The 17,262-nt window shown below is 37.4% G+C and overlaps 2 protein-coding genes across 2 annotated transcripts; both read left to right on the top strand.

Annotated features, from left to right (window-relative positions):
* The first annotated feature begins 4,087 nt into the window (after nt 1–4,087).
* LOC142098162 (taste receptor type 2 member 40-like) lies at nt 4,088–4,741 on the top strand. The gene has a single exon (XM_075180720.1). It carries the CDS (start codon nt 4,088–4,090, stop codon nt 4,739–4,741), a length of 654 nt encoding a protein of 217 aa, XP_075036821.1.
* A 5,771-nt stretch (nt 4,742–10,512) lies between these two features.
* Nucleotides 10,513–11,226, top strand: LOC142098164 (taste receptor type 2 member 119-like). The gene has a single exon (XM_075180723.1). It carries the CDS (start codon nt 10,513–10,515, stop codon nt 11,224–11,226), a length of 714 nt encoding a protein of 237 aa, XP_075036824.1.
* The last annotated feature ends 6,036 nt before the right edge of the window (nt 11,227–17,262 follow it).

The raw sequence follows: 17,262 nt of genomic DNA on the forward strand, positions 1-17,262 counted from the left end.
CCTCTTGCCTCAACTTTGCCCTTGTCCATTGAGTTGTAAGCTCTCACTAACAGGGCCCTCTGTCCTCATGTCATTTTCTCCATTCCCACTTCGTCCTCCTTTGCCTCCATATATCATGTCTTTTGCATTTTATATATGACACGTGTTTGTTATACACCATACCTTTTGCATCTTATGTACAGTATTATGCTTAATTTCTTACTATTTTTGCATTCATTTTTGTTGAATATCATGGATTTTGCATTGGCTTGTCTTGGAGTTTGTCTGTTGGTCCTCCCAATCTTTGAACTATGCCTGATTTCCCCACTGTATGCTGCTGCAGAATTTTGTGGGGCCATATAAATAAATGAGAATAGTAGTAATAATAATTGATGAATATCGAATGAAGTTAATCACATTTACATAAATGACACAAATATTAGACAGAACTGTCTATAGAATCCCTGCTTCATCTGTACATCCTACATATCATGTAAATGTAAAATATAGAGTTATAGGTTACCTCTATAGTATAAACTGCTCCTAATAGTGATTTATGTAAGGAGCTCAATAGATTATAACTAAAAATATTAATTTTTTTCCTAGGAAAACAGATTTTATATGAGAAACAAAACTGACAGTTTATCCTCAGTTACTGTTATCACACTTAATCTGTTATACACAAAAAAGTTTCAATATACATATAACTTTCTAATTGATCCCTCTTGTGGCCAGGGGACGGCTAACAGACTTTAGCCCATGGGGCAAGAATACAACACTGGCATATAAGCAGTGACAGATGTGGGGGGGGGGCCTCTGTAGCACAAACATACCTTTTACATTGGCAAGAGGCAAATTCCAGGGGGTGGGGCCAATTGGAACCAGGGACGGGGCCAACTGGGACCAGCCAATCAGAATGAAGGAGGCCATGGCTATGCTAAATCACCTCTCCCTAAAAATAAAGTCTAGGTCTGCCCCTGCCCATAAGTAGCGGGACATCCTTCAAGAGTTGTTTCCGGTACAGTATATATTTAGAAATATAAAAAGAGACTACTTTAGTGTTGCTCAACTCAGCAATACTGTATTATAAGTTATACATCTTAAATATTAAAAACAAACAATGCAACCAACAACAAATCTCACTTTATATTGCATTTTATTTTTTTTATATCTTTTCCCAACAGCACCTTTTCTTTTTACATACATGGCTGATTATAATGGGATATACTTATATAACATTATATAGCTATAAAATCACAACAATAACAGATATGTATGTCCGATCATCACACTGTCCCCCTGCTTCACACCATTCCCACATCATCATACTATTGCCTCCTTCATCACACTACTGTCCCGTTCATCACACTGTCCCACCAATATCATTCTACAGCCCCTTTCATCACACTGTTCCCCCATTATCACACTGTTCCCCTTGTATCACATTGTTCCCCCATTATCACACTGTTCCCCTTGCATCACACTGTTCCCCCATTATCACACTACTGCCCCCTTCATCACACTGTTCCCCAATTATCACACTACTGCCCCCTTCATCACACTGTTCCCCAATTATCACACTACTGCCCCCTTCATCACACTGTTCCCCCATTATCACACTGTTCCCCTTGCATCACACTGTTCCCCCATTATCACACTGTTCCCCTTGCATCACACTGTTCCCCTTGCATCACACTGTTCCCCCATTATCACACTGTTCCCCTTGCATCACACTGTTCCCCCATTATCACACTACTGCCCCCTTCATCACACTGTTCCCCAATTATCACACTACTGCCCCCTTCATCACACTGTTCCCCCATTATCACACTGTTCCCCTTGTATCACATTGTTCCCCCATTATCACACTGTTCCCCTTGCATCACACTGTTCCCCAATTATCACACTACTGCCCCCTTCATCACACTGTTCCCCCATTATCACACTGTTCCCCTTGCATCACACTGTTCCCCCATTATCACACTGTTCCCCTTGCATCACACTGTTCCCCCATTATCACACTACTGCCCCCTTCATCACACTGTTCCCCAATTATCACACTACTGCCCCCTTCATCACACTGTTCCCCCATTATCACACTACTGCCCCCTTCATCACACTACTGCCCCATATGTCACACTCTGCCCCTCATCACACTGTCCCCCTAATCATACTGCACCCCTCATTACTGTGCCCCCCTCATTACTGTGCCCTTCATAACACTGTCCCTCTCTTTACTGTGCCCCTCAGCACAATATCCGCTTCATCACGCTGACCCGCTCATTACTGTGCCGCTCATTATATTGTCCCCCTCATTACTGTGCCCCTCTTTAAACAATTCTAATTTAATTACCCTCCTATGGTTTTCTTTTCTTCTCAGTAGTTCCTCCCAGCACAGCTCCTCACCGACAGCATCGGGATGTGATTATGACATCACACCCGACAGTCAGCGAGGAAGAAGGTAATTTGGTGCTACAGGTCTTCCATAGTCTAGGGGAGGAGCCATGTAGCACTCCCATTGGAGCGTTGCAGGCAGCCTATACAGTCCGTGCATAGGCAGCCGCATCGCATTCTATTCAATGTGGCCGCATCATTCATTAATAGAAAATTGTACTACAAGCTCTACAGTTAATCCATTCCACCATAATGGGAGGGCTTAAAACAGTTCTTTGCATCATGTCCATCAATGTTACTGATTGACCCAGTGGAATAAAATTTAAGGCCTCTCCATAACTAGCCCAGAACAGCATGATGTTGGCCAAATAGAGGTTGTGGCTCATAAAGGGATAGAATTATGCTCTGTGTGTAATCTCATTTTGTGATAGGAGATAGGATGAATCTCTCTCTCTCTCATCTCTGTTATCTCTTTCTCTCTCATCTCTCTCATCTCTCTTTCTCTCTCATCTCTCTGTCTCGCTCTCTCTCTCTTGTTCCCTAGAAACTCTTACTCTCTATGCTCTCTCCCGCAAACTGAGCTGCTCATCCTCTTCCATATTTACACCATCTCCTGTCACCTCCATCTCCTACTTGACCTCATTCTTTTTTTCTTACTCATCTCCCTGGTTTAGAGACAAATAGAATGTTTGGGACGAGTGAGTTTATTTTGAGATATTCTATAGTGATTTACTAAAATAATCTTAGTAGAAGATCATAGATTACCCATATTTAACTTTGCAGAAATCAGTTGTTTCAATCATCTATATTTATCACTGCAAAAATTGATAATTCCAGTGATTTTGCAATATTTGAAATACTAGTGTCTGTACAGATTTCCCTTTAATAGACTTGGAGATTTGAAAATCACCATGTAAATCACTTATGTATAATCCCCATTTGTGTCTGAATTCATGTGAGTTGATGCATGAAGAATAATTGGAGTTTTATACATCTCTCCTCATCTTTACTCCTTCTGGACAACTCCTTTATAATAAACTGAAATACAATGAACTTGTACAAAGAGATGTAACTTGGGTGATCACGTCTGTAAATCTAGCACAGCACCATTTACATACAGTATTTGTATTCAGTCATTATACTGTAAGTCTATATGTTCACATTTTGCATACATTCAAACTTTAGCACTTATGAAGAAGTTATTGTTACAGCCACCTGACCTAAGATTATTTTCTGGCTATATACTACACTCTGCTTTGGGAAATAGAAATTAACAAGGACAGAAAAGAGTTTTTAAAGTGGGACTCGATATCTCTTACACAGCTAAAACCTCTGTATGTGGCAGATAGAAAATGTGTTAAGACGTCATTGCCATCACTCGAGCGACAGTCAACTTTGGAAGACCTGCTCTTGTGATTCCAGACTTCTTGGCAACATCCACATAACTCTTACAATGAGTAATCCACCTGTTGAGCCGTTTCTTGTTGTATTAGCACTTGAGGCTGTTGCTGGGATTTTCTCCAATGTCTTTATTATATTTTCTCTAACTGGTTTTAAACAGAACAAAATTGTCACAGGCAACATCATCCTGATTTCTTTGTGCATTTCTAATGTAGTCCACACAATTATTATTTCTCTAAACTTTGTAATTAGCTTCAAGTGGCCACAATTATACAGTGTAAACTATGTTTATCGTATTGTCCATTACATGATCATGTACGGCATCACATCCAGCTTGTGGCTCTCGGCCAGTCTTTGCCTCTTCTACATGATAAAAATCATAAACGTTCAGTCCCGCACGCTCACATGGGTGAAGATGAAGATCAGTATAATTGTCCCATGGTTGATATTAACAGCAGAAATTGTGTCTCTTTGTGGAAGTTTCTTATCATTTCTTATTCCCACCCAACAACCAGCCCAGAATATCTCAACTATAATTACACTTATCATAATCTCAGAAGACAACAAACCAAAGCTTCAGTTCATGAACATTGTCCTAATGATCAACTCTCTACCTTCCCTTATTGCAATAACAGCAACGGCCAGCAGTGCCTGGTTCCTCAAGGTATACGACTGTCAGATGAAGAGGAACATGGGGACCTTTGGTAACACGAATGTGAAAGATTATCAATGTGCTGTTCAGACCATGGTTTATCTGATATTTTTCCATATATTCATTTTTCTTGTTATGGTGGTGTTTGCACTGGAAATGTTTGTTGACCATAGTTGGGGATACTGGATAATTGTGATGCTACTGTTTTCATCTGCAACCGCCCAGTCTGCCATTCTTACCCATGGTAATCCTAACCTAAAGAAGACCATGAAACGGATCATCAGTTATTTACATATCTCGTATGGCTCAGCTTAGTAAATATTAATACTATTACATGTATATACCTTATAACTCTTGTCCAATCACAATTGGCAGCAGTAATGGTTGAGCTACAGAATATGCAAAATAGTGATATGATTGACATGTGTGTTGTCATATTTGATGTAAGCATCCAATAAATGGAACTTGACATGAGGATACTCAATAAACACTGGGAATAAGGACATGACTTACTGTTTGGAAATTACCATGTTGCAGATAATGGTGTTAAATCAGATGCAATAAGTCCCAACAGAGGGTAGTAAGAATCCTTAATGATCAGTCAGAGAGGAATGAAGAGGCCACAACTATATCCCATCAATATATTCATCTTCTTAAGCTGAAGAATGTTACATTTCAATTGTGTTATTACTTTTGTTATTTGTAAATCCTTATGAATTATTTAAAAAAATGTTCATGTCCTCTGATTGTGACAAGTATACTGTAGAATTTGTGTGATGTGTGGTGTGAGTTTGTGTGTGTGCTTGACAGGGGTTTCCTTCTATGTTGCAATCTACCCACACCCAAAATCATTCATAACTAGCTCCAGAGTTAGACAGGTTGAGCTGATCATACTGTTGGGCTACATGGTCATACAGCGAAGTGATCCAGCTACAGCCTGTTCAACATCGGGTTATAGCCCCCAGAGTGCATAGAGCAGCCTCCTGCTGAACAAACAGGAGATTTCAATGGCCTAATGCAGAATGTGCTGTGACTCTTTCCATCACCCCTGTGCTATGGTGGAAAAGTATAAAGAGGGATCCGGCAGGGGCAGCTTTATATAATGGGACCAGGTCACTCTTAATCATTGCCCATTACACTAACATATAACAATAAATAATTGGTGCTATGGTTAGAGACAGTCAGTGGGAATAATAGAATTGTACTATTGTGTTCACATTTTAATACATTTTGTAAGTGGCAGGAAATGGGTCCAGTTTCACCAACCATCTGAAGGAGGCTTGTTACTGTGTTCTGTGCTCCAATATTTATGTGCTATTTGCTGATAAAGTGATTCTAGTCAATAATTGTATTTCTAGAGTGATTATTCTCAATAAATGTTTTTTTGTTTGCAGTGTTGTCTGTGTCCTGGTTTCATGTATTATAACATTGTGTAAGCAGGTCCGGCGCTCCCATTAGGCAAGGTTAGGCACTTGCCTAGGGCGCCGGGCTCTGGAGGGCGCCACAGAATACTAAATGACTTTAAAACTGTGCGGCGACCGCTGACCATACCTGTCACGGCCGCCGCACAGCATCAGATGCACGGGGGAGGGGGGGGGGGAAGAGGCTATTTTGTCACCACCGCCGCCTCTCTGCTCCCTCTCCTCCCCTCCACTTACTAGTGTCAGTGAGTGGAGGGGAGGAGACGGAGCAGAGAGGCGGCGGTGGTGAGACAAGGTAAGGAGAGGAGGGAGGAGGGCGGCGATTTTTTAAAAATGCCTAGGGCGCCATGGACCCTAGCACCGGCCCTGTGTATAAGGATAACATTGACAATCTTTGGTTACTGTTCGTGTTGTTATGTTGGCATTTCAGCTATATAAGTTCTTTATATGTAAATGTAAACACATTAATACTGTTATAATAACAGTGCCAAAGCCCCCCCCCAAATCATTATCTGGCACCATCGTTATATAACCTGAGCTGGTGCCCTCTAGAGCAGATTATATGTTTGTGGGTGAGGTGAGGGATATTTTTCCGAAGTGACCGTCAAGTATAACACTGTACAGGAGACATAATGTGCACCAGAATATCCACCAGGAACCACAAGCTTCTTACCAACACTTGATAAACCCATCCGTCTCCATATGCCATCTTAGAGCATCATCCCTGAGCAGTGAGCACTAGAGTACTGCACATTATACTATATATATTTCTGTCTATATATTATGTTACTGTCTGTATGAAGATTAAAACTATTACGTTTCTGTTTTGTTCTTTTGTTTCCGTTGCAGGTCGCTGGGTGATGTGTGGGTGTGAGGGGTGTTATTATGGGGTAGCTGTTTGGGCATGCATGGGCAAAAAACGACAGTATTCCCAAGTGTGAATTACACCCCTTGTTAGTACCCAGTATTTAAGGACAATATACCTCAGGCCACTATCACAACAGTCTACAGTCCTCTATCCACAGCATCAGTGCCCTGCCTATGAACATCATGTGGTCAGTGAGGCGTCCATCTCACCAAACAACACCACAGTTTTTAAGGGTTATGAAGGAGGTGGGTTCGAATTATAAAAGTTTTGTGGGAGAATAGCTAAATGATTAAAAAAAAAAATTGTCCATTTACTTTAGGCATTATAGTTGGCGCAATGACTAAAAGGTACTTACATATAGGGGTAAATGTATTATAGTCCGGTTTTTGCATCCCGCGCGAGATCGGCGAGATGACAGCTAAAATTTAAAGCGGCACTCAGAGGTATGTATCAGCATCACTCAGAGGCATGTATCGGCATCACTCAGCGGCATGTATCGGCATCACTCAGCAGTATGTATCGGCATCACTCAGAGGCATGTATCGGCATCAATACATCCAAAATATATTGATGCACATGTGTTTTTTTGGAAATTAACAATCTCAAGACTTTTCTGCTTCTGGTGCATAGCACCTTTTTCATCAATATATTTTGGATTATCAAGCCCCCTACATAAGATTTAGTTGCTCCTTCTTTATGGAACTCTTTTGGGGCTAGCTACCATTGAGCCTTTGTGGTATTTTTGCATTATCTGTATGCTAGTGGACTCCAATCTATGTCTATGTTTTCACATCTGTATCTATGCATTTTGGTGTACTAATTATTGTCAATACAATTAAGTGTGCCGGCACATTATTTTACACTGCTATTGTATTAAATTTACTGTTAGCCATTTACCTATGAATGTTGTATCCCTATATCACACCAGCGCCTGGGTATCTATCCATAACTATTAGAAATTTCTGGGGATTAGGACTAGCCCCATCCACATCCCAATTGGCTGCTTACCTACAGGTCTAGGAGCGCAGACCCCACCTTTGTATATTGTTTCTATAAAGTGACACTTTACATAAATGGCTCCCGCTTTCATTATAATATTAGCTGCATCTGTATTACTCTTTTAGCTATTTATTCTTTAAATATTTTCCCTTGACCATGATAAATTAACTATAGTAGATATACATTTTTTAATAATTATTTTTAATCCTACCATTATTAGTTTTCTAATAAAATAAAATACAAAATATTTCATTGGTCATTGAAACTTCCATATATATGTATACGTGTATATATATATATATATATATATATATATATATATATATATATATATATATATGAATACAGACAAACATATATGCATATATATATTTACATATTTTTATTATAATCATATTAAGTTCAGCGTATCAGATTTTGTTTGTAATCCTATTAAAAAAAGTAATATTAAATAACAGTACCATATAAGCAATTGTAAAAGATTATGAATTTAATTTACCAAGCCGACCTTCAGAGGTTCTACCTAGCTAAAATCTTTCATACAATGCTGGTTCATTAACAATATATATAGAAAATCCAGTCACAGCCATCCTAATTGGCATATGTGTATTGTGCACAACCTTTACATTTATAGTGTGATAATTCCTGTCCTGATATATCTGTTCTTTGTCGTAAGGTGGAGTAAAAACAATATGGGTCTGATTCATTAAGGCACGTAAATACCGTCACAAGCTGTGCTTTGCGTAAAATCTCTCTGCGCATGTCTAGAAACAAACCATACACCAGAGAGCACAGCAACGTACAATTCTTCTTCGACCTTTACTACAGCCTACTATTTCATGGGTGGAATGGGGAGAGGGAAGGGGTGTACGCACATAGTCAATGTACAGTAAGGGCGTGCCAACCTGGAGCACACGCAGCAGCGTCTGGTTCAAACTTTTAGCATCTCAAAAATATGTGATTTTCTGTCATATCTCCTGCATCAGCTACAGGTCAGGTGTAAGTGCTGATTACTAGTGATGACGGCTGTGCATACATGCTATCAGATGTGTTTGTTTTCAGGAGCAACTGTAAAAATTTATGTTTTGTACAGTAGACATTCATAATATCCTCACAAATGTATTTTATGGGGAAAAAAGATTTTATTTTTTAATGTTTTGTCATTAGTGACACGTGACATTAATTGAAACGTTTTTATTTTTTTCTGTGCGTTGGTTAGACTGAAATCCAACCCACCTCTCCCCCAGAGTTTAATTCAAACCAGTTCTTTACTGGACATATACGTATCTTTATAGTTAATATTAAGGATCATTGTATTTTTGCCATTTACAAACATGGGGGAGGGGCTTGCATAAGAGACAATCCTGTTAACCCTCTCCACCACAATGTGATGGCTTAAAAAGTGTTTACAGTGGAACAAAACTGAAGACCTGTCCATAATATAAGTACTCCAGAACAGCATGAAAATGTCCAATTAAAGGGTGTAGGCTCATAATAGGCCAGAATTTTGCTCTGTGTATAATCTGACTCTCTGACAGGAGAGAAAGGATGAATCTCTCTCTCTCAACTCTCTCCCTCTCTCTTTCTCTCTCTCTCCCTCTCTCCCTATTATCTCCCTCTCTCCCTCTCTCATCTCTCTTTCTCATCTCTCTCTCTCTCATCTCTCTTTCTCATCTCTCTCATCTCTCATATATCTCTCTCTCATCTCTCTTTCATCTCCTTATCTCTCATATCTTTCACTCTCTCTTTCATCTCTCTCTCATCTCTCATTTCTCTATCTTTCATCTCTCTCTCTCGTCTCTCTCTCATCTCTCTCTGTCTCTCTCATCTCTCTCTCTTTCATCTCTCTCTCTTTCATCTCTCTCTTTCATCTCTCTCTTTCTTCTCTCTCTCATTTCTCTCTCATCTCTCTCTCTTTCGTCTCTCTCCCTCTCATATCTCTCTCTTTCGTCTCTCTCCCTCTCATATCTCTCTTTCTCTCATCTTTCTCTCTCTCTCTCATCTCTCTCTCTCTTTTATCTCTCTCTCACTTTAATAGATTTATAAATTTGAAAATCCCCATGTAAATGACTAAATGTGTCTGAATTCATGTGAGTTGATATATGAAGAATAATTGGAGTTTTATACATCTCTCCTCATCTTTACTCCTTCTGGACAACTCCTTTATAATAAACTGGAATACAATGAACTTGTACAAAGAGATGTAACTTGGGTGATCACGTCTGTAAATCTAGCACAACACCATTTACATACAGTATTTGTATTCAGTCATTATACCTGTAAGCCTATATGTTCACGTTTTGCATACATTCAAACTTTAGCACTTATAAGGAAGTAATTATTACAGCCACCTGACCTAAAAATATTATTTGGCTATATACTACAGTCTGCTTTGGAAAATAGGAAATAACAAGGACAGAAAAGAGTTTCTAAAGTGGGACCTGATATCTCTTACACAGCTAAAACCTCTGTATTTGGCTGATACGTCTAGAAATGTGTTAAGACCTTATTGCCATCACTCGAGCGACAGTCAACTTTGGAAGACCTGCTCTTGTGATTCCAGACTTCTTGGTAACATCCACATAACTCTTACAATGAGTAATCCACCTGTTGAGCCGTTTCTTGTTGTATTAGCACTTGAGGCTGTTGCTGGGATTTTCTCCAATGTCTTTATTATATTTTCTCTAACTGGTTTTAAACAGAACAAAATTGTCACAGGCAACATCATCCTGATTTCTTTGTGCATTTCTAATGTATTCTACACAATTATTATTTCTCTAAACTTTGTAATTAGCTACATGTGGGTACAATGGTACAGTATAAAGGCTTTATTTTACATTGTCAATTACACGACCTTGTACGGCATCACATCCAGCTTGTGGCTCTCGGCCAGTCTTTGCCTCTTCTACATGATAAAAATCATAAACGTTCAGTCCCGCACGCTCACATGGGTGAAGATGAAGATCAGTATAATTGTCCCATGGTTGATATTAACAGCAGAAATTGTGTCTCTTTGTGGAAGTTTCTTATCATTTCTTATTCCCACCCAACAACCAGCCCAGAATAACTCAACTATAATTACACTTATCATAATCTCAGAAGACAACAAACCAAAGCTTCAGTTCATGAACATTGTCCTAATGATCAACTCTCTACCTTCCCTTATTGCAATAACAGCAACAGCCAGCAGTGCCTGGTGCCTCAAGGTATACGACTGTCAGATGAAGAGGAACATGGGGACCTTTGGTAACACTAATGTGAAAGATTATCAATGTGCTGTTCAGACCATGGTTTATCTGGAATTTTTCCATACATTCATTTTTCTTGTTATGGTGATGTTTTCACTGGAAATTTTTGCTAACAATAGTTGGGGATACTGGATAATTGTGATTGTACTGTTTTCATTTGGAACAGTTCAGTCTGCTATTCTTACCCATGGTAATCCTAACCTAAAGAGAACCATGAAACAAATCTTCAGTCTTTCACATATCTCAAATGGCTCAACTCAGTGAATATTAATATTATTACATGTATCTACATACCTTATAACCACTCTCTTGTCCCATCACAAGTGGCAGTGATAGTTGAACAGATGCATAATATGTTAATTGTGATATGATTGACCTCTGAGTACAGTCTTAGTATCATAGGCATCCAGTAAATGAAACTTGAGATGAGAATATGCATTAGACACTGGGGATAAGAACATGACTTACTACTGAAAACTACCATGTTGCAGATAACGGAGTAAAATCAGATGCAATAAGCCCATCAGAGGCTATTAGTAGCCATTAGCGATCAGTCAAAGGAAGATAAAGAGGTCACAACTATATCCCATCAATACATTAATCTTCTTAAACAGAATAATGTTATATTTTAATTGTGTTATTGCTTTTGCTATTAGTCAATTCATTATGCATGAAAAATGTTCATGCCTTTTGATTGTTATAAGTATACTAAAAATGTGTGTGTGTGTGTGTGTGTGTGTGTGTGTGTGTGTGTGTGTGTGTGTGTGTTTGTGCGCTTGACCAAGTCTTAATACTTTTACAGAAATAAATTGTAAACTCTGCTCAACTAAATTGAGAGTCTCTGTAGAAAATAATAAACTAAATAAAAACCTTCAGCATTCCCCACACAGCTGATCACAGTGTGGGGTTAAATGGTCATAGAGCAAAGTGATCCAGCTACAGCCTTTGAGCGGTAGCCTCTATGCCCCCCATAGAGAGTATACAGTAGCCTCCTGCAGACATGGTAGGAGGATCCAATAACCTACTTGCCCAATGGTAAAATGCGCTGTGGCTCTTCCCATCACCCCTGTGCTATGGTGGAAAATATAAAGACTGATCAGGCAGGGGCATCTTTACATAATGGGACCAGGTCACTCTTAATCATTGCCCATTACACTAACATATAATAATAAATAATTTGAGCTTGGTTAGAGACAGTCAGTGGGAATAATGGAATTGTTCTATTGTTTTCACATTTTAATACATTTTGTAAGTGGCAGGAAATGGGTCCAGTTCACCAACCATCTGAAGGAGGCTTGTTACTGTATTCTGTGCTCCAATATTTATGTGCTATTTGCTGATAAAGTGATTCTAGTCAATAATTGTATTTCTAGAGTGATTATTCTCAATAAATGTTTTTTTGTTTGCAGTGTTGTCTGATTCCTGATTTCATGTATTATAACATTGTGTAAAGATAACATTGACAATCATTGTTTACGGTTCGTGTTGTTATGTTGGCATTTTCAGCTATATAAGTTCTTTATATGTAAACATAAACAAATAAATAATGTTATAATAACAGTGCCAAAGCCCCCCCCCCCCCAAATCATTATCTGGCTCCATCGTTATATAACCTGAGCTGTGCCCTCTATTGCAGATTATATGTTTGCCAAACACGTGGGTGAGGTGAGGGATATTTTTCCGAAGTGACCGTCAAGTGTAAAACTGTACAGGAGACATAATGTGCATCAGAATATCCACCAGGAACCCATATGCAACCTTAAAGCATCATCTGTGCACCAGTGAGTGATAGAGTACTATAAATTATATATTTTGTCCCTATATTATGGACATTGTTTCTGTATGTATGAAGTTTAAAACAATTCAGTTTCTGTTTTTCTTTCATTTGCTGGGTGATGTGTGTGGGGACTGTGTATTATTATTGGTAGTTGTTATACTACATTATATCCAGGGGTGATTTATATCCCTTGTTAGTACCCAGAAGTTATGGACAATATTCCTCAGGCCCCTTTTACAACAGTCCGCAGTCCTCTGTCCACAGTATCAGAGCCCTGTCTATGAGAATCACAGGGTCATTTATTTTGTCATCACTTCCTCAAATACACATCCTACAAGAAGTCAGGACAACAGGTCTGACAAAAAGTGGTTAAACAAATCCTAAATTAAAAGATCAATACATAACAAAGTAATAGTAATATTCATCAGTAATATTCATCAGTTTCCAGCTTCGGAAGGGTTCATGGAAAAGCGTGTACACCAAAAGGACAATGATTTACCATGAATGCCATCATAATATACACAAAGGCCCCAAAGGCCCCTACACTGACCTGGATATGATCCTTCCAAGTGATCTCTCCGAGGAGGGTGAACACATCCAGATCTGTGATGGAAATATCCAGAGTCAGATGAGGGTTTATATTAGCCGAGTTGTGGGCTGTGTGCACACAGGGTCTGATCACACTGAGTAACACTGGGATCATCTGTCCTATAAAACGTATATTTGAGAAAATTAGAAAAAAAAAGCTTGTTTTTTATTAGTTTTTGAATTCAAACATATTTATGTATTAAATCCTGTAGAAACAGCTATATACACTGTACAGTTTTGTGTTACTGCATCATTTTTAAACTAGTTTTTACATATTTTATATTTTTTTTTGTTTTGTTTTATCAATTAAATAACAACCAGTGTTATCCTGTATAATCAACATAATCCACTGCTATACAATTATTCTCTAATTAATTAAATAGTAGAGCCCCATTTTATTTTTATTTTATATTATTGTACATTAACGCAAATATTTTATAGGCAAATAGATCTGTTTATAAATTGTATTTAATTAATGTAAATAATAAACAAAAATCTGTAAATATTTTATATTTGTTTATTTGTACTAGATTATATATGATAAACTACAAGCTTTATTTTTAGTGAGTTAATGAGTCTCATGTGTACATATACCCAGAATACAGGTTACTACATTGTATATGGCGTTCATTGTTCCCTATTAATAATATGTACTCTGTGAAATATGAGAAATGAATATGAGCTGAACAAGTCATTACACTTCAGTAAGTTACTTAATGAAAAAGTGCAATAAAATCTAATTCACATTTAACTCGACATTAATGGGGTTTAATGAATTTTGCAATGAGGATTGAGTGGGATGTAGAGGACTCAGTGAGTGAGTGAGTAAGTGAGTGAGTGAGTGAGTGTGAGGACTGGGTAGGAATTTAGAAAGCTGAATGTGAATGGATGCCTGGGGGGCCCTGTATCTACCAATCTGACACTGATAATACTAAGATGAAGCAGTCACTTTTGGGCTTCAGAGCGAACTGCTGCTTCTAGTTCAACTCCCTCAAACTCGTTTTTACTATTACCCTTGTAATTATATACTACCCCTCAGAGGCAGAACTAGTGAGCCGTGGGCCCCGGTGCAGGGAGACAGGAAGGAGGGAACCGGGGCCCCATTATCTCCAAGGGCCCCAGTGCAAAGCACCTGCCGCATCAATAGTAGTTCCGCCACTGGTACATCTTATATAATCTATAACATATACATTTGATTTTTTATAAAACTATTTAATGGATCACACTTTACAATGGTTTTATACCTCCAGCATCAGAATATCATGGAATTTGAAATAATTTAATAATTTCAGTTCACTCATTCCAACGATTTCTCTGGGATATGCAAGTGGTATTCTTCATTTTATTAACTTTAAATGCGCTTTGAATAGAAGGATTCTTGTACACTATCACAGTAAGGGTACTGCAATGAGAATATTGATTTACTAGCAGTTGATTTTGATTATACACCATCAGATTGCTGTTTATAATCCTAATTGCGTTGATTGAATGAATTTTACTCAATTTTATTACCTGTTTTTATTTCTATCTATTCTATCTGTTTCTATTTGAGCTAGAATCAATGGATTTATATCCACTTAATCTGCTTTACTCTAATATTATTTTATTATTTAATGAATGATTAATAAAAATTAAAGTTACTTCTTTAATGATATTTGGAGACATAATTAAGGGTCACTTCAGTTTTTGTTTTGTGTTTTTAATGACTAATTTTTAACCTGCATTACAGCTTCTAATCATCATTGCTTAATTGCACATACTATAAAAATATCCCTGCTCCTCAATTCACATAGTGTCCTATGTCTTAGGAACAGTCCCCACTGTAATGTGTAATGTGGACTGCATGGCTGATCCTTCGTCTGTCAACATTCAATAGAATCTATATGCTGTTTTATCTTGGAGAAATTGTAAGTGTGATATATTTATTTTACCCGTTAATACTCTTAATTTGCACTTGGGCTATTATTTGAAAACCAAGTTGTCATCCTCCCACATGGATAAAATTGTATTTATCCCTACTTTCTTTCCATAACAATCCCCATAATTGTTTACAACGGTGTGGTGGCAACACTGAACCCGGGTTAAAAGTTTTGGAATATCTTATACAATTATCTACAATTGAATCTTCAATTTTCCATTGCGTAGCACTTCTTAATTAGCAAGTTCCATAAATACAGTGCAGCAGTAATTTATTATCTTGTGCTTTTACTCCAGTGTTACAAGCGTAAGTAAGAGTAAACCTATAGAGTTTTCCTGTGTCCTCGGCCACGTGAAGTCACGGAGCATTTCCTGATAAGTTTCGTTGTGAAATTCAGGCTACATTTTAGCAGCTATTTTCTGATTCGCTCATTTTGTTGATGTCTTCTAAAAGACCATTTTAGTTCAAAATCATTATTCAAACCTCTAGGACATAAAGTCTCAAAGGAATAAATAAAACACATTTCAGCCTGTGCTAATGCAGTAGTAAAATCTTTTTTCCTCTAATCTCCCTCAACTTTTTTAATTCAAAAAATGTACTAATGCTAATGAAAGTGAAGTTTAGAATTCTATTCCTACACTAGGAATTAAAAAAAGATCCCTTTAAGAAAAAATAGATTTTATTCCCAACACATTGTAATGGCCCAATTATAGAAACATTTGAAATGTTGGTTAAGGAAGATATACAGAGTTTAACATACAAAAATAAAAAACTAAATTTGAGTAAGAATGAAAGAGAAACAATAAAGTCATTAAAATTGAGCAAAAAAATTATTATTAAATGGGCCAATGAAGGGGATAGTGTAGTGTTGCAAGATGTAGAAATGATGCGACAATTGGATGACTCTAATATATATAAAAAAAATGAGAGTAATACCTCATAAAGGATCTTAAAAAATCTATCAGAATTTATAGATAAATCAGAAAGGGAGGAAACTATGCCTCGGGAACAAAAAGAGTATATAATAATCATAACTACAACAATTCCATTTCTCTAAATGCGTCTGAAAATTCATAAGAATTCAGTGTGCCCACTGGGAAGACCCATTGTGGCTGGAACAGATTCTGCCACATCCAATTTATCACATTTTATTTATCACTTACAGCTATTCATGAATCATATTTAAAGAACTAAGCAATTTCTAAATATTCTGCAAATATTTAATTGGAAAAAAACTTACATATTCGGTACCACAGACGTAAATTCTCTTCACACCATCATCAATCATGATGATGGTATAAGAGCCGTTAAATATTTTCTAGACCAGTCCCCCAAAGTAAGAAGAATAAAAACATTAATTTTGAAGGGTAGAGAGTTCATCCTCCTTAATAATTATTTTTGGAATGATGTCAATTTTTATGTACAGAAGAGAGGTACGGTGATGGGAACCAGGTTCACACCTAGTTTTGCTAATATGTTCATGTGGTGGTGTGATTCCACTAAAGAGCAAACCTGGTTCTATGGCATCTCTTTATAGATGATGTTGTTTTCATATGGGAGGGCGATGAAAGAAGCTTACAGATCTTTTGCTCTAGGTTGAATTTTAATTCTTTGAACATCAAATTTAGATTTGAAAATTGTAAAGAAAAGGTCTATTTGTTTACCTTGAAATTTATATTAAAAACAATTAATTAATTACTAATAATTACAGCAAACCAACCGATTCAAATTCTTTTATTGCAATAGATAATAATCATCATTTCAAATGGTTAGAGAGCATTTGTATACCTGTCTTCTGATATGTGATAGTAAGAAAGAATATTCTTTTATGTTTATCTCACAAATGTGTTCTAGTAAATAATGTTTATTTCTCTGTTTATATATTGGAGCCTTCCTGTGACACTGACATTTCTAGATTCATGACTCTGACCAATCATGCTCAAAACATGGACAATTGGTTATGGGGGCTCATTGGAAACAGAAATGGTGTATCATACTTTAGCTGGTTGTATAGCAC

The sequence above is a fragment of the Mixophyes fleayi genome, chromosome 7, assembly GCF_038048845.1.
Source record: "Mixophyes fleayi isolate aMixFle1 chromosome 7, aMixFle1.hap1, whole genome shotgun sequence".
Classification (NCBI taxonomy): domain Eukaryota; kingdom Metazoa; phylum Chordata; class Amphibia; order Anura; family Limnodynastidae; genus Mixophyes; species Mixophyes fleayi.